Source organism: Sinocyclocheilus rhinocerous, unplaced genomic scaffold, assembly GCF_001515625.1.
Source record: "Sinocyclocheilus rhinocerous isolate Xijiao unplaced genomic scaffold, SAMN03320098_v1.1 scaffold3890, whole genome shotgun sequence".
Classification (NCBI taxonomy): domain Eukaryota; kingdom Metazoa; phylum Chordata; class Actinopteri; order Cypriniformes; family Cyprinidae; genus Sinocyclocheilus; species Sinocyclocheilus rhinocerous.
Window position 1 is genome coordinate 115,948 of NW_015649730.1, and position 25,455 is coordinate 141,402.

The 25,455-nt window shown below is 38.2% G+C and overlaps 1 protein-coding gene across 1 annotated transcript; it reads left to right on the forward strand.

Annotated features, from left to right (window-relative positions):
• The first annotated feature begins 573 nt into the window (after window positions 1-573).
• LOC107710967 (neuronal cell adhesion molecule-like) lies at window positions 574-22,313 on the forward strand. The gene is made up of 13 exons (XM_016515869.1): window positions 574-715; window positions 821-1,018; window positions 1,098-1,168; window positions 4,066-4,291; window positions 4,579-4,694; window positions 5,440-5,644; window positions 6,456-6,578; window positions 7,051-7,227; window positions 10,317-10,439; window positions 11,896-12,051; window positions 15,547-15,678; window positions 16,375-16,453; window positions 21,823-22,313. The coding sequence occupies exons 2-13, from the start codon at window positions 985-987 to the stop codon at window positions 22,046-22,048; spliced, it is 1,668 nt and encodes a 555-aa protein (XP_016371355.1). The 5' UTR covers window positions 574-715; window positions 821-984; the 3' UTR covers window positions 22,049-22,313.
• Window positions 22,314-25,455: the final 3,142 nt, after the last annotated feature.

Sequence of the window (25,455 nt, forward strand, 5' to 3'; positions counted from 1 at the left end):
AATTAACACTGTACAGTAACTCTCTGTTTTGGCGCAGACCCACCAAAGCTCTTAATTGCTTGCAACTAGTTCAAAACTCTGCTGCTCGTGCCCTTACATTTAACAAGAAATCAGCTCACATCACTCCCGTCCTTCAGCACTGCACTGGCTCCTATTCTGTCTTGTCCTAGTTTTTAAGCCTACCATTTAGCACCTTCATATCTTACAGAATTAATACACCCTTACGTTCCTGCCCGCACTCTTAGATCCAGTTCTGAGAATTTGCTTGAAATACCCAAGATCAAACTGTTGGTAGGGTGTTCAGCATTTCAGCTCCTAAACAGAACATTTCTGCACTGTCTCCTCACTCCTGACCTTTAAGACTGAACTAAATATTCACTTATTCACAATATGTTTTAATTGATTGTTTCTTTTCATTGTCAGATCTATTCTTATCTCGGTTATTTCCTTGTGTGTTATATGATCACCGTCTTACTGCCTGTTCACTGTGTTGTTCCTTGATTGTATATCTGTATTATTTGTATTATGTAAAGTGTCCTTGGGTTCTTGAAGGCACTATAGAAATAAGATGTATTATTAAACTTTTATTTACTAGTGTTATTTGACTCTACAGAGCAGCCGGGAGCACCGACCGATCTGGAGCTAACGGATCCAGGAGCGAGAAGCATTCAGCTCACCTGGACACCTGGAGAGGAACACAACAGCCCTATCAAGAGTACGACACACACACACACACCTGTGTGCATGCTTTTAAAGATCTCTGCATTTCTGTTGGGTGTAAGGATGCTTTCTGAATGACCTTGTGTTCTTGCCGTGTCAGAGTTCCTGATCCAGTATGAGGACGCTCTCCACCAGAGCGGCGTGTGGCACAACCTGACGGAGGTTCCTGGAACCAAGACCACGGCTCATCTGAAGCTCTCTCCGTACGTCCACTACAGCTTCAGAGTGCTGGCGCTCAATGACGTGGGCTTCAGCCATCCCAGCATGCCCTCGCACCAGTACAGGACCAGCCCCGCAGGTAAGGCACATGAGTGTTCACGCTCACACGTGTGTTCACGCATATCCGCTCGTCTCTAACGCGCCTCTAATGCCTGCAGCTCCTGACGAGAACCCTACTGAGGTCAAAGGTCACGGCACCGAACACAATAATCTGGTCATCACGTGGAAGGTGAGATGCTGATTATTAAAGTGCCCCTATTATGGGTAATGAAAGGTTCATATTTTGGTTTTGGGAGTCCCCAACAACAGGTTGACATGCATGCAAGGTCAAAAAACACATTCATTGACTTATAATATGCATTTATTTTTACCTTACTTGCTCAACGACTCCCAAACGATTCGCTCAATGATTCATTTTTCCAAACCCTTCCTTTGCGTGACGCTAATCTGCGGTGATTGGTCTGATTGGTCTCATTTTCATTTCATCACGCCTGTAATGCCTGATAAAGCAGTGTTTGTGAGCGCAGTGCTGCTTTGTGTACAGTGTTACCGGGGAAACCGCTATTTTTACCGACCGCTCTAAGGCACCTAGTGGCAAAGAATGAATTTGCAGTGTTTACCATACATTGATTTATTTGTGGCGGCCCTCCACAATATCCACATTGACCGCCACAAATATCCACCGCCCCCCTGCCATCAGCTCCTGTGTCTCACACACACGAGCGTGACTTTAGCACTATATTTAGCAAATTTCAGACCCTTTTAGCAACCAGTTCCATAAAAGGTACATACTGACAAACATATCAACATTTTTGGATAAACCTTAGCTATCATTCAGCTGGAAGATTTCGTCAGTACTGCCCCGCAAGCGTGAACTTTTTTTCCTAGCGCAGTATCGCCTCTCTCTGTGTCTGTTCTGTGCAGTGAGCCGCAGCAGAGAAGCAGCGCATTAAGTTGGCTGTACTGCAGCCGACTCGTCAATAAATGGGTATAAAGCAGTGTTTCCAAGCACCTGTCGCTTACTCTTTGGGCTTATAAATATGAACATATTTCGTCTGTTAATATGCACATAGTGTAACATAGCACACAGAGCGCTGCATGAGACAAAAAAGTAATATAGCCAAAACCACCGCAAATAGTCGTTCTTTAGTGTAGATGTATGTTGATTTAATCAGATGATGTCGCGATCAGGATTTAAAGAGTAAAGTGAGAGCGAATCCTGGTTAACATGTAGTATTAATGGGTCGTGTTTAGTCACTATTTATACTTGTTTTATGTATGACAACAGAAAATATGTAAATGGGAACAGCTTTATTGGGCATTCAGTTGTATTACAGTATGTGACAGTTCAGAGAGTAGAACAGATCTGAAGTGCCTTAACTTGTCTGAATGCAAACCCGACGTAATGACGTCATAAATATGCTAATTAATATGTGACATCACCTGCCGCCACAAGTCTCACAAAATTCTGTGGGAAACACTGATTTGCATTTTCATTCAGACCAATGCGAAAAGACCAAAAAGTGGGCGGGCAATATGCTAATGTTTCATGTTGACATCAACATGAAACGGCTTGGGATTCATTTAAAAAAAGTCTTGTTTCAATGATTCAGAGTCGACTCTTTCTTTTGAGAGACAATAACTTTATACACGGTGCACTTTCATATTTAAAACTTTGCAGGATGTTTTCATTCACTTAGAGCTGTTACACATGGCATGAAAGGTAATTTTCAAAAATCCATAATAGGGGCACCTTAATAAACACCTCATATGAAGCTATTTATGATGTTAACCCATTATGGAGCTTATAATATGACAAAACTATTTGAATTTGTATTGTATAAATTTGAATAATTGACAAGTTGCATTTATCAAAACTGAATATTATGTGGCATTTAACATAGTTCTGAATTTGATTTTTTTTTTTACTTGAATATTGAACATTTGAAACTTGACACAGCTGATTTTTTTATAGCAGAGTTTTATAGACATGTATTTTCAAACAGCGATTTTTTTTGTTCTGAATTCTTTGGCTGCAAATATCCAGTTTTTAAAAATATCAAGTTTTCAAGATGAAGAGGAAATTCGGAACATCAAATTCAATATTCTAAAATTCAATACGCAGAAATTCAGATCGTACAGAAAGTAGGTCAATCATATGTTTAAGAATCACTTAGGATACCTCTGGGCGATTCATGATCAGGTAGATCAACCTGATCTGAACGCCAGAAAACTACTAATTGGCCAAAATGCTTCGTTTGACTTTTCGGAGATCATCTGCTCTTCCCTGTGGATTACCTCTGACCTACTTTCTGTACGATCTGAATTTCTGCGTATTGAATTTTAGAATATTGAATTTGATGTTCCGAATTTCCTCTTCATCTTGAAAACTTGATATTTTTAAAAACTGGATATTTGCAGCCAAAGAATTCAGAACAAAAAATTTGCTGTTTGAAAATACATGTCTATAATACTCTGCTATAAAAAAATTCAGTTGTTTTAAGTTTCAAATGTTCAATATTCAAGTTAAAAAAAATCTAATTCAGAACTGTTAAATGCCACATAATATTCGGTTTTGATAAATGCCACTTGTCAATAATTCAAATTTATACAATACAAATTCAAATAGTTTTGTCATATTATAAGCTCCATAACCCATGATGTTTGTTAGAGCCCTAAGAAATCCCTTTTATTCTTCCTAAATTCAGTTTGTTTTGTTTCCGTTTTAATTTTCCTAAATTTCATTTTTTTCATTTTTTTTTTCAGTTACATTTTTCTGGATTGCATTTTAATGGTTAAATTAGATTTTTGTAATTTAGTAGAAGTTTTATTTATTTATTTTTTTTACATCTTTTTTTTGTCAAAGTGGCACAACAGAGTTTTACTGTCAAAATTAAAACATGGTCAAAAATGATGTGATATTCCTGAAAAAATAACGTTTTAATTATTTTGTTCTTACTCTTCTTATTAATTTCAGAAGTACATCATTTCTTCATGTTAGACCAGTTTCTGTGTGCATCTGATGATAGTTTTCTCAAATGAAGAGGCTCTGTGGAGTTCATGTGTGAATCATGTATAAGCCGTTCTTTTGGATGCATGTGACACATTTGTGTTTGTGTTGGGCAGCCGCTGATGCCTCTGCAGGCCAACGGTCCCGGCCTGCAGTATAAGGTCATGTGGCGTCAGCAGGGCATTGAGAAGGACTGGACGTCGGTCAGCGTGGCTAACGTCTCTAAGTTCGTGGTGTCGGGGACACCCACATTCGTGCCGTACGAGGTGATGGTTCAGGCGCTGAACGATTACGGTCTTGGACCCAAACCCGGTGCTGTGATCGGATACTCCGGAGAGGACTGTGAGTGACGCTTTCAGCAGTTCAAACGCTTTACACCAGGGATCCTCAAATCTAGCCCACGAGATCCACTGTCCTGCAGAGTTTAGCTCTATCCCTAATCAAACACACCTGAGCATGCTAATCAATGTCTTTAGGATCGTTAGAAAATCACAAGTAGGTGAGTTTGGTCAGGGTTGGAGCTAAACTCTGCAGCGCATTGGCCCTCCATGGCAAGATTTGAGGAACCCTGCTTTATACTGTACGCTTGTTTAGTGGACTACTGCTAATCCCACAATGCACCTGTGCAGTTCCGTCAGCAGCTCCGGGTGATGTGCGGGTCCTGGTGCTGAACAGCACGCTAGCAGAGGTGCGCTGGAGCCCCGTTTCACCCGAATCCGTGCGCGGCCGACTCCAGGGTTATAAGGTACAGCTCTCCTCTCATCATGTGACCGGCTGATACGCGCACATTTACATTTATTTTACATTTATTTTTTGTTTGTTTTTCAGTTGAATTATATATCTATTATAGTTTGTTAATATTTTAAACTATATTTTCTTTTTATATTTTCTGTTTAGTTAAAGTTTTTTTTTTTTTTTTTTCTTTTTTTTGTGTGTTTTTTATGTCTATTTTTATTACATTTTAGTTTTAGTTTATTTATTTTTAGTTATTTTTGTAATTTAACTTAAACTAAACACAAATGTGAAATGTTGCCTTGGCAACTAGCTGAAAAAAAGAAAAATTTTTGTAATATTTTATTTTATTTCAGTTAATGTTTATTTTATTTAAAGTAATGAAAATGTGTTTTTTATGGTTTTAATTTTAGTTAACTTTAATAACCCTGATCCACTGTTAAAAAATAGTTTCTAAAAGTTCTGAAATTTCTGTCATTGAACAATCATCTTAAATAACGATCTCAGTATTGACCAAAATAATCATGATTGTGATTTTGATTGAGCAGCTGTAACTCACATTCACATTTACAAAATTTACATAACTAAAAATAAAATGCATGATGACACACTCTTTAGGAGACTTAATGGACAAATAAAAACTCATTAAAATCAGCTCAGTATTGATCACGCTCAGACTAGTGCATGCTGGGAGGATATGGAGAGTTGGTGGATGGTAGAAACCCTTTAACTGAGGTTGCGCTGTTGTCCGTGTGCAGGTGCATTACCAGCGTGAGCGCAGTTTACACCGACACAACTCTCATCACAGCAAACAGAGTACTGAGATCTTCAGCCCCAACAAAACCAGCGGGAAACTGCCTGACCTGCTGCCGTACAGCGTCTACAGCCTGCGTGTGACGGCCTTCAACGGCCGAGGAGAAGGTCCCTCCAGCGTCCCGCAGCGCTTCGAGACACCCGAGGGCGGTAAGAGCAGCGCTAACGTTTCTACAACACCCAACAGAGGACAGCATCAAAACTGTCAGCAGCAACACAGACTTTTCCATTAAGGGCTGATATTTAATCCATTTCCAGAGGCATTTTGACCTTTATAAAGGCAACTTTTCTAACCTTCTTATTTACATTTTTATATTTATTTAATGAATGCAATTAGATATAGACGACATTATAGGGCTGATACCAATCAAAAAAAAAAAAAAAAAAGAGGTAGCACAGAATCTGTATCTGAAGTGGCATTTAGATGGACTCTTTACAACTGCAAAAATAATGTTCTAAATACAAAATATATTAAATATAGAAAATAAAATTATATGAAATAGGAAACTAAAACCACCAGTAGGTGGCAACAAGTGTTAATGAGTGAGTCATTTATTCATTCATTCAACCGATTTGTTCAAATGTTTGATTCATTCAGGAAGGAAGCAAGTGACTGTCTTTATGAATGAGTCACTGAATCTTTTGCTGAATCATTCTCTGAATCATTCAAGAACAAAATGCCACTGTGTTGACTGGAGAACTATTTTGGAGCAAAAACAGTCGAAATGGACAATATGTACAAATGTACATCACTTATTGTTAGCTTAAACTTAACCTATGTTTAAATCTACTTATTTATTAATGATATACCATTGGATAAAGTATTAAATAGTGATGATCTTAGAAGGAGGACGAATGAGGGTCCAGTATTTAGAAACTGGACTGTCTGACCTAAAGCCGGACTGATGGCCGCACAGGTGCTACTGTAATTTAACACGGATGCTGTGTGTTTGTGTTCCAGTTCCAGGTGTGCCGTCCTTCTTCAAGGTTTCTGCTTTAGATCTGGACTCTCTGACGCTGGAATGGGGTCCACCTCACGAGAGGAATGGCCGTCTGACCGGATACACCTTCAAATATCAGAGCGGTGAGAAAACCTGCTCATTCACACTGGGAACCATGACTACACTGCCTGCCAATAAGAGAGACGCACACTCTAATATTGATCTAATGGTGTTTCCACAAGCTTATGCAGCATCACAACATTTATCTCCATCAAGAGTTTCATTCACCGATAACGTTCTTCGGTTATATCGTCAGTGGTGGAGTGAACTTCAATATTCTTACAGAGTTAAAACTTCATAGTTATTGTTTTTGGTGTGAATGTGCCTTTATGATTTAAAGTTTGAAAAAAGGAAGTTTCCAGAATCTCTGCTATATTTTGCAGCTATTTTAAATATGGTACAGTTTGCATGTGTTGTACATGTTTGAGTGTTCGTCCTTGTTCCTGTTGCTCGAGTCAGTTTGAAGTAGCGAACAGAACAAATGGTCTGTAAGCGTAGCTTATGATTGGGTAAAATAATGTGACCCGCCCCTTTCCACTCCTGTCCCGCCTCCAGTCGACAGCAAAAATGATTTGGGTCTGCTGGAGGAGCTGGATCTGCCGTCCAATCAGAGCAGCTTCACGCTGCACAACCTCCCTCACAGCACACGCTACAAGTTTTATATCAGTGCCAGAACGCAAAGAGGAGTCGGTCCCACGCTCACCGAGGAGGCCGTCACTGTCCTCGACAGAGGTACGTACACTAGATAGGGCGCACAGCTGTTTCTGTAGTGTGTGTCAGTTTTATGTGTTTTCTGTTTACTCTACTGTTTATTCTACTGTTTATTCTACTGTTTACTCTACTGTTTATTCTACTGTTTATTCTACTGTTTACTCTACTGTTTACTCTACTGTTTATTCTACTTCGACTCGTCTTTGAACGTCTCATGTTTGTGGATCTGTGTAAGACTCATCATACCTGCTTAGGTTACGACAGAAACGAGCCGCGTGTTGTCTGTGCTCATAGTATTTACCGCAGGACTGATGTTCAGATGTAGATTCTGGATCTGTGTGAACTCAAACACCCATCATACCTGCAATCAGTGAAATATAAGTCTGTCAGCTGTGTTTTAGAGTGAAGCATGGCACTGTGTTCGTTTACACGCGAGCAGCTCATGATCCAGTGTTTTCAGCGTCTCGGTTCGCAGTAAAAGCAGCGAACTCAACGTGCACCAGTAATGCTTTATTTTCACATTGACATAACAGATGATTACAGCATTTCACTAGATTTGTAATGAGATGCGTTTGTAAACATGTCTCTCTGCATTTTTTCGCCAAAATAAAAGCTTGATGGTTTAACTCCTGCTAGTGAATAAATTGATTTTGTTACTAAGTAAAATAACTTATATACTTATCATGAAATTTTATTTTATTTTACAGTGCAGTTGTATTACAATTGTCATTTCTTTCTTTCTTGAAGATTATAATAATAATAACAATACATTTAAAATTTTAATAATAATTATTTTTTATTTTTTTATTTTTTATTTTTTACACCATCCTGCATCATATTTGCTGAATGAAATCCAATACTTGTTTCTCACTAATTTTAGGGTGCAGATTTCGAAAATAGTGTCTGTTGTGCTCTTTCACGTCACACTTTCTCTCTAAATTTGATGCATTTTGTAGCATTTTTGCTTGCGACACTCATCTGTGCGGTAAATAAGTCTTGTATTCTCCCTCAATCAGCAGAAAACACCACAAACACATGATTCCCATCTGAATGTGACCCAGATGACAACTGTTTGATCAATTCTCAACATATATTCACATGTATTATTCACATGACATTATCTGATACCTAATCCTGATTTCAAGGTTAGAATTATGGCTAGTGACACAAGAAAATGCAAACATGAATCAGGTGTTTTACTGCATCCACGCAGAGACAGAAAATTATATATTTTGTAAAGTTCTTTGACATTAAAGGGGAAAATCTGACTTTTTCCATGTTTAAGTGCTATAATCGGGTCCCCTGTGCATCTACCAACCCAGAAAACGTGAAAAAGGGACAACCCAGTAACTTTGTTTTGGTAAACCTTTCTCTGCCATCATGTGAAAAAACGAGCCGCTCAGATTTCACTCCTCTAGTGACGTAGAGAGGGGATCTTATTATAATATCACCGCCCCTTTATCTGCACATTTCCACCCACGGCCATTGTCATTGTGATTTCGCAAGCGACAATGGTGTACCAGTTCTAATGCCATGGCAAAAGTTTGAGCAAAACATGCTAACTGTTCTGTCTTTTGCTGCACAGACGAGCACAGAACACTATTTAGAGTCCCAGCCTCAGAGGAGACAAGTGCATCTACCAACCCAGAAAACGTGAAAAAGGGACAACCCAGTAACTTTGTTTTGGTAAACCTTTCTCTGCCATCATGTGAAAAAACGAGCCGCTCAGATTTCACTCCTCTAGTGACGTAGAGAGGGGATCTTATTATAATATCACCGCCCCTTTATCTGCACATTTCCACCCACGGCCATTGTCATTGTGATTTCGCAAGCGACAATGGTGTACCAGTTCTAATGCCATGGCAAAAGTTCAAGCATCGCATGCTAACTGTTCTATCGTTAGCTGCACAGAGGAGCACAAAACACTATTAGAGTCCCAGCCTCAGAGGAGACAAGAGAGCAGTGGATTTAATGATTTATTTACTGTATATTACGCTGCTGCCACACTGATCTAATGTAAACATGTGATTTCTTTCCCAGCTGTTTACCTTCACAGATATAACCAACTGTTTTTGTAACTCATATGTGTTTTTAACATAAACATCTGTGTATTTGACAGTGTAAGCACAATAAGACATGAAAGAGAACTTAGTGTAGTGCTCACATGCCGCTTTCTGTGCGCGTGCTTTGGATGTGTGCGCTCAGAAAACACTACATCAGAAGTTTACATTGATATGGCTTTAAAACGCATGATTTTAGCATGATAGACATGATAATCAAAACCAAACTGATGTTTTTTGGCAGCATATCTGCGATACGAGCTATAAAGGCTCCGCTCTATTCTGGAAAAGGGGGCGGGGAGCAGCAGTTCATTAGCATTTAAAGAGACAGGCACGAAAACAACATGTTTAACATGTTTCTCAAAACAGGCGTTTTCAAAATGTTATAATAAATGATCTGTGGGGTATTTTGAGCTGAAAGAGCTGAAACACATTCTGGGGACACCAGAGACTTATATTACATCTAGTAAAAAGGGGCATAATAGGTCTTTTTTAAATGGAGTATCTGAACATATTTTTTCCACTCCGTTGCAGATTGTAAGTTAAATAATACATTTTCAATACTTCTTTTTGTCAAACTATTGGCATTCGACTGCTTTTGTTATTTTGATAAGTGCATTAAAGCTGATGCATATAATTTGAAGGATTTTCCTTCTTATTTTGTGAAGAAAAAAAAACTATGCGATAGAAAGTTTTTATTCATATTTTTTAACTCCGCATCATCAAATTAACCAATATTAGGCTTTTTTTTTTCTTTTTTTTTTGCAAATGAGCAGGATTTTTTTTTTCAAGATCTAGGACTGTGCTCTTAGTATATGAAAATGATTTGACTTTTTCATTTTTATAAATGAGAATAAACGCCCTTCTTCCTCCTACAGTAGTGACATCATCACTAGCCCCGCCTCTACACGCTAACGTGTCATTACGCTACTCACATGGTGTATGGATCACTTGTAGACAGTGCCACTCATGTCAGTGCATCATTGACACTCACTGATCTGGAGGTCAGAGGTCACTGTGATGGGCTGATGATGTCTCTCTCTCTCTCAGCGCCGCCGGTCACTCCTGCATTTGGGAACGTCAGCTCGTCCATGAGCGAGGATGGAGCGCTGATCAGTTGGGAATACTGGGGCCCCGAGAAACACCTTTATGTTGAATATATTATAGACAACAGTAAGAATCATGCATGCGTGTGTCGTGAGGATGATGATGATGAAATGCTGAACGTATACATTCCCATGATTAGAGCTCCTGTAGTAACTAATACACAGCCATCTACCCCACTGAACAGATCAACCTCAACGCTAGTTAGTGCTGGTTAGTGCTGGTGGTGACCCGTCTGTTCAGCAGGGTACACTGCAAAAAATACTTAGTATTTTTGTCTTGTTTTCCAATACAAATATCTAAACATTCTTATATCAAGAAGAATATTAAGAAGATATAAAGTCATGTTGTCTGAGAAATTGATCAAAATGAAGTGAGTTTAGACTTAAAATAAGAAACTACAAGTGAATAGGGTAAAACATCTAGCTACTAGATATCATATCACCATACTTCCCCAGTTGATTAATCACAGTATGCTAAGTTTTCTGAAATGTTATATTTAAATATGCACTAATTTGCAAACATTTACACAAAATCTGAACTTTGGATAAAGCCAGGTAAAAAAAAAATCTTGTTTGATTTTGTTGACATATTAGAGTTAAACGATGTTGGACTTCTATTTTTATAACTCCATAAATCATAAAAACAAAACAATTTTCACCATGTTTTAAGAATAATCTCTTATATAAATCAGTGTAAATGCAATATGAACAAACCCCTCAGAATATAGATAGGAATAAAACAAAAAAATGTGGTGTATGTTAGTGCTGCTGAAGTGGAGAAACAAACTCATGATCTTTAATTATATGCGTTTTCTCCATGTTTTAAAAAAATTAAATGTTGTATAAATCAGTGTGAATGAAATATGAACAAACCCCTCAGTAAAAACCTTCAGAATATAGAGAGGAATACAACTCTAAGTTTTGGTGTGTGTAAGTGCCGCTGAAGTGGAGAAACAAACTTTTATATATATGGGTTGGATTTGAAATCTACAGACGCAAATAGATAAAGTGCAATAAAATAAACACTTAAATGTGCATTTGGACTTTTCATTCCACTAGTCTGAAAAAAAGACATGTTATGCAAGCAAAATAGTCCAAAATGTTCCAGTGCATGAAAAAAACAAGAAAAGAAAAAAACAAATCGGGAGAGAAAATCCTGTTTTCCCTTTGAATTAAGTTTATTTTTCTGGCCTCATTGGTAGATATTATTTCTTGTTTTAAGTATAAACACACTTCATTTTGAAAACATCTTAAAAACCTTCAGATCTTATCTGATGTCATTGTGCATGTATCTTATATACTGGAAAAACAAGACAAAAATATTGAGGAAGAACATCAGTTTTTGCAGTGTAGTTCACCAAAGGGTCATAACAGTTTAGTTGTTTTGTAGATTAATTGCAGAGCTGTAGTAGGTGGGTAGTCAGAATTAACTCCAGACTGACACAGCAGGTGTAGAGAGCTAACTTACCCATATTTGATTGTGAGGATGCTGAAGTGCTTCCTGTTGTGCTGGAAACCCTCAGGTGATGAAGACTGGCACAAAGAGAAGGTCAACGGCTCTCAGTTCCACGTTCTTAAGGGTTTGAAGAAAGGTTTGGCCTACAAGGTGCGTGTGGTGGCCCAGGGTCATGACGACCAAGCGGTCCATCACTCTGAGGAGCTGTTGGTTAAGGTCTCAGGTGAGGCTTCATCTCAGCCTCAAGGCCTTATGGGATCTTTGACGGCTGTGATGCATGACGGCCGTTGTGTTGAGATGTTGAAGCGCATGACGCACGTCTGTATGTCCTGCACGAGTCCGTCTGTGCTCATAATGTGGCTCAGTTGTTACTGTGCGCGTGCTTTGGATGTGTGCGCTCAGAAAACACTACATCAGAAGTTTACATTGATATGGCTTTAAAACGCATGATTTTAGCATGATAGACATGATAATCAAAACCAAACTGATGTTTTTTGGCAGCATATCTGCGATACGAGCTATAAAGGCTCCGCTCTATTCTGGAAAAGGGGGCGGGGAGCAGCAGTTCATTAGCATTTAAAGAGACAGGCACGAAAACAACATGTTTCTGCTTCCACTCAAAACAGGCGTTTTCAAAATGTTATAATAAATGATCTGTGGGGTATTTTGAGCTGAAACTTCACAGACACATTCTGGGGACACCAGAGACTTATATTACATCTAGTAAAAAGGGGCATAATAGGTCTTTTTTAAATGGAGTATCTGAACATATTTTTTCCACTCCGTTGCAGATTGTAAGTTAAATAATACATTTTCAATACTTCTTTTTGTCAAACTATTGGCATTCGACTGCTTTTGTTATTTTGATAAGTGCATTAAAGCTGATGCATATAATTTGAAGGATTTTCCTTCTTATTTTGTGAAGAAAAAAAAACTATGCGATAGAAAGTTTTTATTCATATTTTTTAACTCCGCATCATCAAATTAACCAATATTAGGCTTTTTTTTTTCTTTTTTTTTTGCAAATGAGCAGGATTTTTTTTTTCAAGATCTAGGACTGTGCTCTTAGTATATGAAAATGATTTGACTTTTTCATTTTTATAAATGAGAATAAACGCCCTTCTTCCTCCTACAGTAGTGACATCATCACTAGCCCCGCCTCTACACGCTAACGTGTCATTACGCTACTCACATGGTGTATGGATCACTTGTAGACAGTGCCACTCATGTCAGTGCATCATTGACACTCACTGATCTGGAGGTCAGAGGTCACTGTGATGGGCTGATGATGTCTCTCTCTCTCTCAGCGCCGCCGGTCACTCCTGCATTTGGGAACGTCAGCTCGTCCATGAGCGAGGATGGAGCGCTGATCAGTTGGGAATACTGGGGCCCCGAGAAACACCTTTATGTTGAATATATTATAGACAACAGTAAGAATCATGCATGCGTGTGTCGTGAGGATGATGATGATGAAATGCTGAACGTATACATTCCCATGATTAGAGCTCCTGTAGTAACTAATACACAGCCATCTACCCCACTGAACAGATCAACCTCAACGCTAGTTAGTGCTGGTTAGTGCTGGTGGTGACCCGTCTGTTCAGCAGGGTACACTGCAAAAAATACTTAGTATTTTTGTCTTGTTTTCCAATACAAATATCTAAACATTCTTATATCAAGAAGAATATTAAGAAGATATAAAGTCATGTTGTCTGAGAAATTGATCAAAATGAAGTGAGTTTAGACTTAAAATAAGAAACTACAAGTGAATAGGGTAAAACATCTAGCTACTAGATATCATATCACCATACTTCCCCAGTTGATTAATCACAGTATGCTAAGTTTTCTGAAATGTTATATTTAAATATGCACTAATTTGCAAACATTTACACAAAATCTGAACTTTGGATAAAGCCAGGTAAAAAAAAAATCTTGTTTGATTTTGTTGACATATTAGAGTTAAACGATGTTGGACTTCTATTTTTATAACTCCATAAATCATAAAAACAAAACAATTTTCACCATGTTTTAAGAATAATCTCTTATATAAATCAGTGTAAATGCAATATGAACAAACCCCTCAGAATATAGATAGGAATAAAACAAAAAAATGTGGTGTATGTTAGTGCTGCTGAAGTGGAGAAACAAACTCATGATCTTTAATTATATGCGTTTTCTCCATGTTTTAAAAAAATTAAATGTTGTATAAATCAGTGTGAATGAAATATGAACAAACCCCTCAGTAAAAACCTTCAGAATATAGAGAGGAATACAACTCTAAGTTTTGGTGTGTGTAAGTGCCGCTGAAGTGGAGAAACAAACTTTTATATATATGGGTTGGATTTGAAATCTACAGACGCAAATAGATAAAGTGCAATAAAATAAACACTTAAATGTGCATTTGGACTTTTCATTCCACTAGTCTGAAAAAAAGACATGTTATGCAAGCAAAATAGTCCAAAATGTTCCAGTGCATGAAAAAAACAAGAAAAGAAAAAAACAAATCGGGAGAGAAAATCCTGTTTTCCCTTTGAATTAAGTTTATTTTTCTGGCCTCATTGGTAGATATTATTTCTTGTTTTAAGTATAAACACACTTCATTTTGAAAACATCTTAAAAACCTTCAGATCTTATCTGATGTCATTGTGCATGTATCTTATATACTGGAAAAACAAGACAAAAATATTGAGGAAGAACATCAGTTTTTGCAGTGTAGTTCACCAAAGGGTCATAACAGTTTAGTTGTTTTGTAGATTAATTGCAGAGCTGTAGTAGGTGGGTAGTCAGAATTAACTCCAGACTGACACAGCAGGTGTAGAGAGCTAACTTACCCATATTTGATTGTGAGGATGCTGAAGTGCTTCCTGTTGTGCTGGAAACCCTCAGGTGATGAAGACTGGCACAAAGAGAAGGTCAACGGCTCTCAGTTCCACGTTCTTAAGGGTTTGAAGAAAGGTTTGGCCTACAAGGTGCGTGTGGTGGCCCAGGGTCATGACGACCAAGCGGTCCATCACTCTGAGGAGCTGTTGGTTAAGGTCTCAGGTGAGGCTTCATCTCAGCCTCAAGGCCTTATGGGATCTTTGACGGCTGTGATGCATGACGGCCGTTGTGTTGAGATGTTGAAGCGCATGACGCACGTCTGTATGTCCTGCACGAGTCCGTCTGTGCTCATAATGTGGCTCAGTTGTTATTGTTTATTGATCGATCAGCATGATTGTATCCCATAATCTGCAAAGTTGATTTTCTTACTCAGGATTTTTGAGTTGTTTTCCAATACAAGTATCTCAACATTACATTTACTTCAGATGCAAATTTAAGATATTAAATCTTGTTTTCTGAAAAATTCTAAAAGTATATCAAAATTGAGTTATATATGAGTTATGTATATATTTCTGATCCCTTTGGCAAATATTTTGTTCTTCTTTCACCGTAAACTGACTTCATTGTGATACATTTCTCAGAATTTCTGCATTATGTCTCAGGTAAATGTATCTTGATTTAAGCATATTCAGATATTTGTACTGGAAAACGAGACAGAAATACTGATGAAGAACATGGTTTCTGCAGTGCTGGTCAAGTTTCCCTTTCCGTGTTTGTCTCTCATGACTGTGTTCATGGCGTCTGATCTTCTGTGACTCGTTGGATCGAGCTGTTTAAAGTTGAAGATCTGCACGTGTCTCATGCTCCTCCTCCTCCTCCTCCTCCTCCTCTTCCTCAGCGATGGTGAGTCCGCAGGTGGACATCGCCACTCAGGGCTGGTTCATCGGTCTGATGTCGGCCATCGCTCTGCTCATCCTCATCCTGCTCATCATCTGCTTCATCAAGAGGAACAAGGGCGGCAAATATCCAGGTGACTGTGACTTTATTATTATTAACAGTTTGTATTAATATTTTGAATTTGACTTTATTTTTTTTATGTTCTCTTCACTTTAATTTTATTTAAAGTTTTAGTACTTTTGTTGTGCTTTTGTCATTTTTGTTGTTTTTTTATTATTTTATTTTCTATTATTTTCTTTTTTCCAAGTATCCATATGACATACTAATACCATATAGAAATTGTTTTATACATCAACTCAGTTCTTTTTGATGCATTTCTAAGAAAACAAGACGGTAACACTTTATTTCGATAGTCCACTTTAGACATTCTATTAACAGTAAGTAACTTTGCAACTACATGTCAACTAGCAGTTAGTAGAGTATTAGTAGACTGTCTGCTTAATATCTTCTAACACTTTCTTTGTCAACTTATTCTACTAACCCTAAACCTACCCTAACAGTCTACTCTGAGAATTAGTTGACATGTAGTTGACATATAGTTACAAAGTTACTTATAGTTAATAGAATGTCTAAAGTGGACTATCGAAATAAAGTGTAACCAACAAGACTTCTTATCTTAAGTCATTTTAATCTTTAGACATTTACACTAGAAACAAGACAAACTACTGGAAGAACATGTTTAATCTACATGTTAACTCTGTTCCTCATGGGTGAATGATGTGTTGTTTGGATTGTAAATGCCGGTGTGTGACTCTGATGTTTGTCTCAGTTAAAGAGAAGGAAGATGCTCACGGAGACCCGGAGATCCAGCCCATGAAGGAGGATGATATCACGTTTGGAGAGTACAGGTGAGAGAGCTCTGACCCCTCAGGAGACTGACCCCACCGCACCACACAACATCACCTTCATCTTCTCCTCCGATGGATCTGATCCGGTCTGATCTGCTGCTGGTGGTCTGATGCAGATCCTGCGGGACTCGATCAGGTTCTCATCTCCAGGATGATCGGCATCAGTGAACTTGATGATCCAGCAGTGTATTTACTGTATCAGAATATAGTTCTGCATCATTTTCTGAATAATTCCAGAATAATCCTGCAGATGTTAGTTTCATATAATGACACAGGATCTGAACTGAAGCTGCTGGTTTGCCATTTAAAGTCTATTCCTGTGTTATTCTGCACGCGTGCAGGAGACGAATGAACGCACTTTACTCCTGTATAGCAATATTATTTTATATTCCCTGCTTCATTAAATTATTTCCTTTTTATACGCTGATTTTTGACATTATTGCAGATGTTGATCTGTCCTCAGCAGACAGTGTTCATGATAACGCTGGTCAATGATGTGAATCTGACAGCTGCTCTTCACCTGACACAGGTTACTTTACTAGTTACTTGGGGGGAAAAAAAAGTAATCTGATTACGTAACTTGTGTTACTTGTAATGGATTACCCTCAACACTGATCAAATCTTTACTTTGAATGCAGTGTAAGTCACTGTTTGCCAGATGCAGAATATGAGTGTGGATTACAGGATCGTTCTATCCTTGAATGATAACACTATCCGAAACAAACTCACACAGCAGTAAAATAAACGTTAATGAATCAGAATCGATTCAGCTGCTCTGAATGAACACAGACTCATCAGATCCACATTACTGCTCTTAGTATATGATGTTTAGTAGCTCTGAATCGCATCTGCTGTGACGCTCGCGCAGACTGAGTCGAGATAAGAACGCTCAGGAGTCGCTGGCGTTTGTTCCTCCCGTGGTCTGTAAGTGGTGGTCGAATGTGGGAAGGTAAGCGGGAACCTGCATGCGAGAGGAGAAAAACACAACCATTCCTGGATCACACTTCACGTGAACCGCTAACACATGTACAGTACGTCATCGCCAGCCCGAGAACATGCAGTGAGAATGAATCCGAGTAAGGGGCCGTTCACACAGAACACGTCTTTCCATTCCAATGTGCTATTTTTCCATTGTTTTTCTCTTGCAGCGTCTCATACATGAGCACCGCATTTTTATGACGCTGCGTCAAGTTAAAAGAATTTAAACTTTTACACGCAGTGCCGCTCATCAATGTCAGTTCCAAAACAGTGGACCAATCAGAAGACCCCGGAGGCGGGGAAAGTGTTGCGAGTTTTTGTTTACAGTAGCAAGTTGGCATGGCAACTGTTTTTATTTCCATTATTGTGTCACGTCTCAAAAGCGTGTCTTGAGACCCTTGCGTTCTGCCAAAGACTATAGAATAGCCAAGACATGTCACTCGTATAGTTTTGAATGGGGAAAAATGCAACGCTCAATATGGCCGCTCAATCGCAGGAAGCCCCGCCTTCTGAATGAAGGAGCCAACCGCTAATCAGTAAAGTCAGTGGGTCGCTGCAGCTGCCGTTAGAAGTCCCGGTTGCTATAGAAACAGTCAGCATTTTGAGACATGCGCTCAGGACTGCGCATGCGCACTGGCTGGTCTAGCCTGAAAAATAGGCTTTTTATAACGCTATTTGAGCAAAATAAACAACATTTATGACACTGTTGATATCAGATTTCTTTGGTGATTTCAAATATGAAATTTGATCGTAAGTTTAGTGAACAGTTTTGGAGAATTTCATGTTTCCCCATTCAAAGAGATAGGAGCTGCACTTGCATGCCCGAGAGGCATTTCAAAGATGGCCGCCGAGTGACATGATTTGTCTTAAAGGGACTTTGGTTCTGCGCTGCGCTTGATGCAAAGACGCGTTCTGTGTGAACGGCCCCTAACAGTACTATGCTAGAGTAAATGTATCGAAGATTGTATAAAAACTACTCCGATTAAATGCTTTTAGCTTTTATTTACTGGGGTTATACAGTATTTTTTGCACTTTTAAAAAAATATTATTATTATTTTAAAAATATATAAAAATAAAAAATATTTGATAAAATTATTTTTGCCTTTATTCGTGCCAAATGACTTGCATGAAATGCAGACAGTGTTCATGATAACGCTGGTCAATGATGTGAATCTGACAGCTGCTCTTCACCTGACACACACAGGAACACATTACCGGCATTTTAGATAAAAATATTTACATAAAATATTTAGAAATTAAAATACAAATAAATGAAATTATTAAATGTATATTTTCTTGAAGCCCGCCTGAGATTTTAAATTAATATTTCAATCATTTAACAACTCAGATATTTTTTTTTTTGCGTTACTTTACTAGTTGGGGGGGAAAAAAAAGTAATCTGATTACGTAACTTGTGTTACTTGTAATGGATTACCCTCAACACTGATCAAATCTTTACTTTGAATGCAGTGTAAGTCACTGTTTGCCAGATGCAGAATATGAGTGTGGATTACAGGATCGTTCTATCCTTGAATGATAACACTATCCGAAACAAACTCACACAGCAGTAAAATAAACGTTAATGAATCAGAATCGATTCAGCTGCTCTGAATGAACACAGACTCATCAGATCCACATTACTGCTCTTAGTATATGATGTTTAGTAGCTCTGAATCGCATCTGCTGTGACGCTCGCGCAGACTGAGTCGAGATAAGAACGCTCAGGAGTCGCTGGCGTTTGTTCCTCCCGTGGTCTGTAAGTGGTGGTCGAATGTGGGAAGGTAAGCGGGAACCTGCATGCGAGAGGAGAAAAACACAACCATTCCTGGATCACACTTCACGTGAACCGCTAACACATGTACAGTACGTCATCGCCAGCCCGAGAACATGCAGTGAGAATGAATCCGAGTAAGGGGCCGTTCACACAGAACACGTCTTTCCATTCCAATGTGCTATTTTTCCATTGTTTTTCTCTTGCAGCGTCTCATACATGAGCACCGCATTTTTATGACGCTGCGTCAAGTTAAAAGAATTTAAACTTTTACACGCAGTGCCGCTCATCAATGTCAGTTCCAAAACAGTGGACCAATCAGAAGACCCCGGAGGCTGGGAAAGTGTTGCGAGTTTTTGTTTACAGTAGCAAGTTGGCATGGCAACTGTTTTTATTTCCATTATTGTGTCACGTCTCAAAAGCGTGTCTTGAGACCCTTGCGTTCTGCCAAAGACTATAGAATAGCCAAGACATGTCACTCGTATAGTTTTGAATGGGGAAAAATGCAACGCTCAATATGGCCGCTCAATCGCAGGAAGCCCCGCCTTCTGAATGAAGGAGCCAACCGCTAATCAGTAAAGTCAGTGGGTCGCTGCAGCTGCCGTTAGAAGTCCCGGTTGCTATAGAAACAGTCAGCATTTTGAGACATGCGCTCAGGACTGCGCATGCGCACTGGCTGGTCTAGCCTGAAAAATAGGCTTTTTATAACGCTATTTGAGCAAAATAAACAACATTTATGACACTGTTGATATCAGATTTCTTTGGTGATTTCAAATATGAAATTTGATCGTAAGTTTAGTGAACAGTTTTGGAGAATTTCATGTTTCCCCATTCAAAGAGATAGGAGCTGCACTTGCATGCCCGAGAGGCATTTCAAAGATGGCCGCCGAGTGACATGATTTGTCTTAAAGGGACTTTGGTTCTGCGCTGCGCTTGATGCAAAGACGCGTTCTGTGTGAACGGCCCCTAACAGTACTATGCTAGAGTAAATGTATCGAAGATTGTATAAAAACTACTCCGATTAAATGCTTTTAGCTTTTATTTACTGGGGTTATACAGTATTTTTTGCACTTTTAAAAAAATATTATTATTATTTTAAAAATATATAAAAATAAAAAATATTTGATAAAATTATTTTTGCCTTTATTCGTGCCAAATGACTTGCATGAAATTGTATCAACAAATATAGAACAACAAAAATCCATATAATAATAATAATAATAAAACCAAAAGCCAGAGAAAAACATGTATATGAAGGCATTATACAGTATGAGCCTCTCAGTTCTCTAGTTACCTGTACTAACTTACTCGTAACACGGCAGGAGTTTCATGGGAAGTGTGAGTACATCCATTCATGATTCATGTATGATTTGAAGTTTTTCTCAATCTGTTTGTGTTTTAATCGCGGCTGATGGGCTTCATTCATGAATCACCAGCAGAAGGAGTGTCTTCAGGAAGTTTGTCGAATGAATCAGATTTATTGAATGATTCGCTCAGGATTGAGGCAGCTGGTGCTTCAGGAATCAGGCTTTGTTTTGTCATGATGATCATGTTCAGGCTGATGTTTGAATCATGGTTTGATGAATCTGTTTTTCATCTTCACGCTTCAGATGCTGAGATATTGATTGCACTTCATGATAGGAGCTGCACTTGCATGCCCGAGAGGCATTTCAAAGATGGCCGCCGAGTGACATGATTTGTCTTAAAGGGACTTTGGTTCTGCGCTGCGCTTGATGCAAAGACGCGTTCTGTGTGAACGGCCCCTAACAGTACTATGCTAGAGTAAATGTATCGAAGATTGTATAAAAACTACTCCGATTAAATGCTTTTAGCTTTTATTTACTGGGGTTATACAGTATTTTTTGCACTTTTAAAAAAATATTATTATTATTTTAAAAATATATAAAAATAAAAAATATTTGATAAAATTATTTTTGCCTTTATTCGTGCCAAATGACTTGCATGAAATTGTATCAACAAATATAGAACAACAAAAATCCATATAATAATAATAATAATAAAACCAAAAGCCAGAGAAAAACATGTATATGAAGGCATTATACAGTATGAGCCTCTCAGTTCTCTAGTTACCTGTACTAACTTACTCGTAACACGGCAGGAGTTTCATGGGAAGTGTGAGTACATCCATTCATGATTCATGTATGATTTGAAGTTTTTCTCAATCTGTTTGTGTTTTAATCGCGGCTGATGGGCTTCATTCATGAATCACCAGCAGAAGGAGTGTCTTCAGGAAGTTTGTCGAATGAATCAGATTTATTGAATGATTCGCTCAGGATTGAGGCAGCTGGTGCTTCAGGAATCAGGCTTTGTTTTGTCATGATGATCATGTTCAGGCTGATGTTTGAATCACGGTTTGATGAATCTGTTTTTCATCTTCACGCTTCAGATGCTGAGATATTGATTGCACTTCATCCACCTTTATTCCTCTGATAGTTTCCCATGATGCTTTAATGCTTGTTTTGAAGTTCACGCAGGTTTTGTCTCTCATCCTGTCACATGTATGTGATTGTACATGTGACACTGATCCTGCATGTGTGTGCCGTCCATCTTTTGAGTTTGATTTGCGTCATGATTCACCTGCATGTGGTTTTTCTCCTAGTGACGAGGACCGTAAACCGCTCAAAGGGAGCCGAACTCCGTCCAGCGGAACCGTTAAACGCGACGGCAGCGACGACAGTTTAGTCGACTACGGAGACTCTGGAGACACGCAGTTCAACGAGGACGGCTCGTTTATCGGACAGTATAGCGGGAGGTCAGATAGAGACGTGACGCACGACAGCTCCGAGCCGCCGTCTCCGGTGAACGCCATGAACTCATTCGTGTGAGATCCGCTGATTCATGAACCCAGCTTCAGTTTACTAGAGACTAATCAAGCCCAACGCTCGTGACGGACGCGACTGAATCGGACGACACGTGACTGTTGCGTCCGTACGAATGTCAGAGGATGTTTAACCGGGCTGTGTTCACAATAGCACACCATCATACTACTGCAGTATGTACTATTATGCAATCATCTAGATATCAGGCAAAAATATAAACATTTTCAATTATGATTTGACTTTATAACTTAAAGATTTACTTAAAGGAATATTTGACCCAAAAATGAAAATTTGCTGAAGATGTGCTCACCCTCAAGCCGTCTGAGATGTAGATGAGTTTGTTTCTTGATCAGATTTGGAGAAATGTAGCATTGAATCAGTGTCTCACTGCAAGTGAATGGGTTCCGTCAGAATGAGAGTCCAAACAGCTGATAAAAACATCACAATAATCCACAAGTAATCCACAGCACTCCAGTCCATCAGTTAACATCTGGAGAAGACAAAAGCTGAAACTAATCCAGCATTAAGACGCTTTTAACTAAAATACAGAGTCTATAATCCATAATAACTCTTCCTCCAGTGAAAAAGTGTTCTGGTGTGAATCAGGAGAGAAATCTGCACAGATCAAGCAGCGTTTAAACAGCTCTAAACACATATGTGGCTGGATTTTGATGTGAGAGACAACAGCAGATGCACTTTTTCACTGGAGGAAGAGTTATTATGGATTATGGACTCGTATTTTAGCCGGAAGCTAAAATTGGTTCTGACGGCACCCATTCACTGCAGAGGATCCATTGGTGAGCAAGTTGCTACAATTCTCTAAATCTGATGAACAAACAAACTCATTTATATCCCAGATGACCTGAGTGTGAGCACATTTTCATTTTTTGGGTGAACTATTCCTCATGTGACTGTGTTGATCATGTGACGACGCAGTATGCTAGTATTATATTACAAACGCAGCAGATGTATCCATGCATGAAGACAATATTTTACTATTGTACTGCGAGAACTCTGATTCTGAGAGGTGGAGACGCTCTCACTGTATTTCATGGCGCTGCTGCAGTGTTTAACAGTTTGCTAATGACAGTCACAGACTCTTCAAGCGCTTAAACACTCTTGTAGCTGATGTCAGGTGCTTCCAGAGCATCATCTTGACCCGCATGTGAACCTGTGCAGTTCCCATAGCAACCCAAACCTGTGATGCTGAGAGGAACCTAATGATGATGATGCTTCATCTGTGAGACTGTAAATGTCAAAGATGAGTTCAATATGCTAATGGAGGATCATCGTCAGGCCAATCCGAGCACTTTTAAATATCCACATGTAGAAATGAGACTAGAATTCATCAGAGGACATTTCTATGGAGTGAATCCCACACTGGCTCATATTTCATCCCAAAATAAAAATATTTGAAATTATATTTTACATAAAGAAAACAAAGCCTGTTTTTAGAAACATTCATTCTTTTTTGCATTATGACATTATGATAGCTAAATATGTTTTATTCAAAATTCTCATTAATGGAATTTATACCCATCATTATGATGCAAAAAAAACAAAAAATCTCATTGTGTCTAAAAATATGATTAATTTTCTTGATGTGTAAAATATAATTTCTATTTTTTGATTTTGGGATTTTTAATGTAATTCACTCTATTTATACTTTGCCTCGATTGGTTTTTGTAGATCTGCTCGTCAGAATGAACTGTGTGTGTGTGTGTGTGTGTGTGTGTGTGAGCGTGAAAGAGATTTCTATGCTTTCTTCATAACTTGCATCAAGTTTGAATTTGAAATGTTAAATGTTGTTTTGTAAAGATATTTTGTTACTGTAAATAAAGCGAGAGTTTGTGTGGCTTGAGAACTGAAGTGCAGGTCAGGTGTGTGTGTGCGTGCGAGTGTGTGTGTGCGTGCGTGCAGGGGAGTGTGTGTGTGTGTGTGTGTGTGTGTGTACAATAAACTTTCTAATCTGAAGAGAAGATCTCAAAGAAAACCAAGTATGCATTTCTTTTTATTTTTCAAATGTGTAATTGTGTTACTGTGTTAATGTGTAATTGTGTGCTCATAGAGCACACTGTATGGTTGTTTGTGCTACTACATGTGCACACAGACTAGTAAAGTTTATTCTTTAAAACACGTGACTGCTTTTCTGTAAGTCTTGTTTGAAATACTTAGGTAAAAGGTTGTAGATGCTATGCATTCTAGACCATGTGTCTTGTGTAAAATTAGAAGAACTGTAACACTGTAATTATTCACCAATTTCAAGCTACATGTGTGACTATGTTGAATTTGTTTGTCTTCTACGTGGAACGCTCAATTATTTCCCATATAACTGCAGGAATCCATATACAGGAGCATAGAAATGCCATTGTGTGTTTCCCTGCAGCAGTATTTATCTCTTCTTTCTTTCAGACTCTAATGTACCGTTTCTCTTCATTCTCTGTCTTTGTAAAGGGATTTTGTACTTTAATCTCAGAAGTGTTAGAGATTTACTAACCTCATGTCTTATTTTATTCAAGTTTCACTGGATGATGTTTCAGCCTATAAATATAATATTCATAATAATATTGAATGAATAAATGTATTGCATTATACATCTATCTTCTGTGTGTGTCATTTCTGAAGCTGATCAATATCTGACTGTATGAGATGCTGTATCCCATAATGCACTGCACTCTTGACCTTCCGTTTCCAGTGTGACAAATGAACAGAAGTTTTTATCAGATTGACATTTTTCCACAAATTTTTAAAGATGCAGAATAACTTTATTTGATGATGAACTGGTGATGCCATGGTGAAGCGTTCATCATTAGCCAGCTCACAGGGAACATTCTCAGAACATTCTCTTAAAGTTATGAACAAACGTACAGTCATAGAACATTTGTTCAAAGGTCTTTAATATAAAATTCTCAAAACATTAGCACAAAAACGTTATTTATACATCATTCATGGAATGTTCTTTTGAAACATTTTAGTTATATGTTTTTTAACCAACATTTTTAAATGTTACTACTTGTTTCAGAGAACATTTAAAAGTAACATTCCCATAATGTTGGAAAGAATGGAATGTTCCCTTAACGTCTGCATGACCAGGAAAAAAAAAACATTTAAAAAGCTGACCATTCAGAAAGAACATTTTTATAACATGATGAGAAAGTTAGCAAAACATTCTTAGAACATATTTTTGTAAACTGGAATTCCCTTTGTAAGACCCGAAATGATAACTAAACAACAACATATATATACAAAACAATAAACTTTCTAATCTGAAGAGAAGATCTCAAAGAAAACCAAGTATGCATTTCTTTTTATTTTTCAAATGTGTAATTGTGTTACTGTGTTAATGTGTAATTGTGTGCTCATAGAGCACACTGTATGGATGTTTGTGCTACTACATGTGCACACAGACTAGT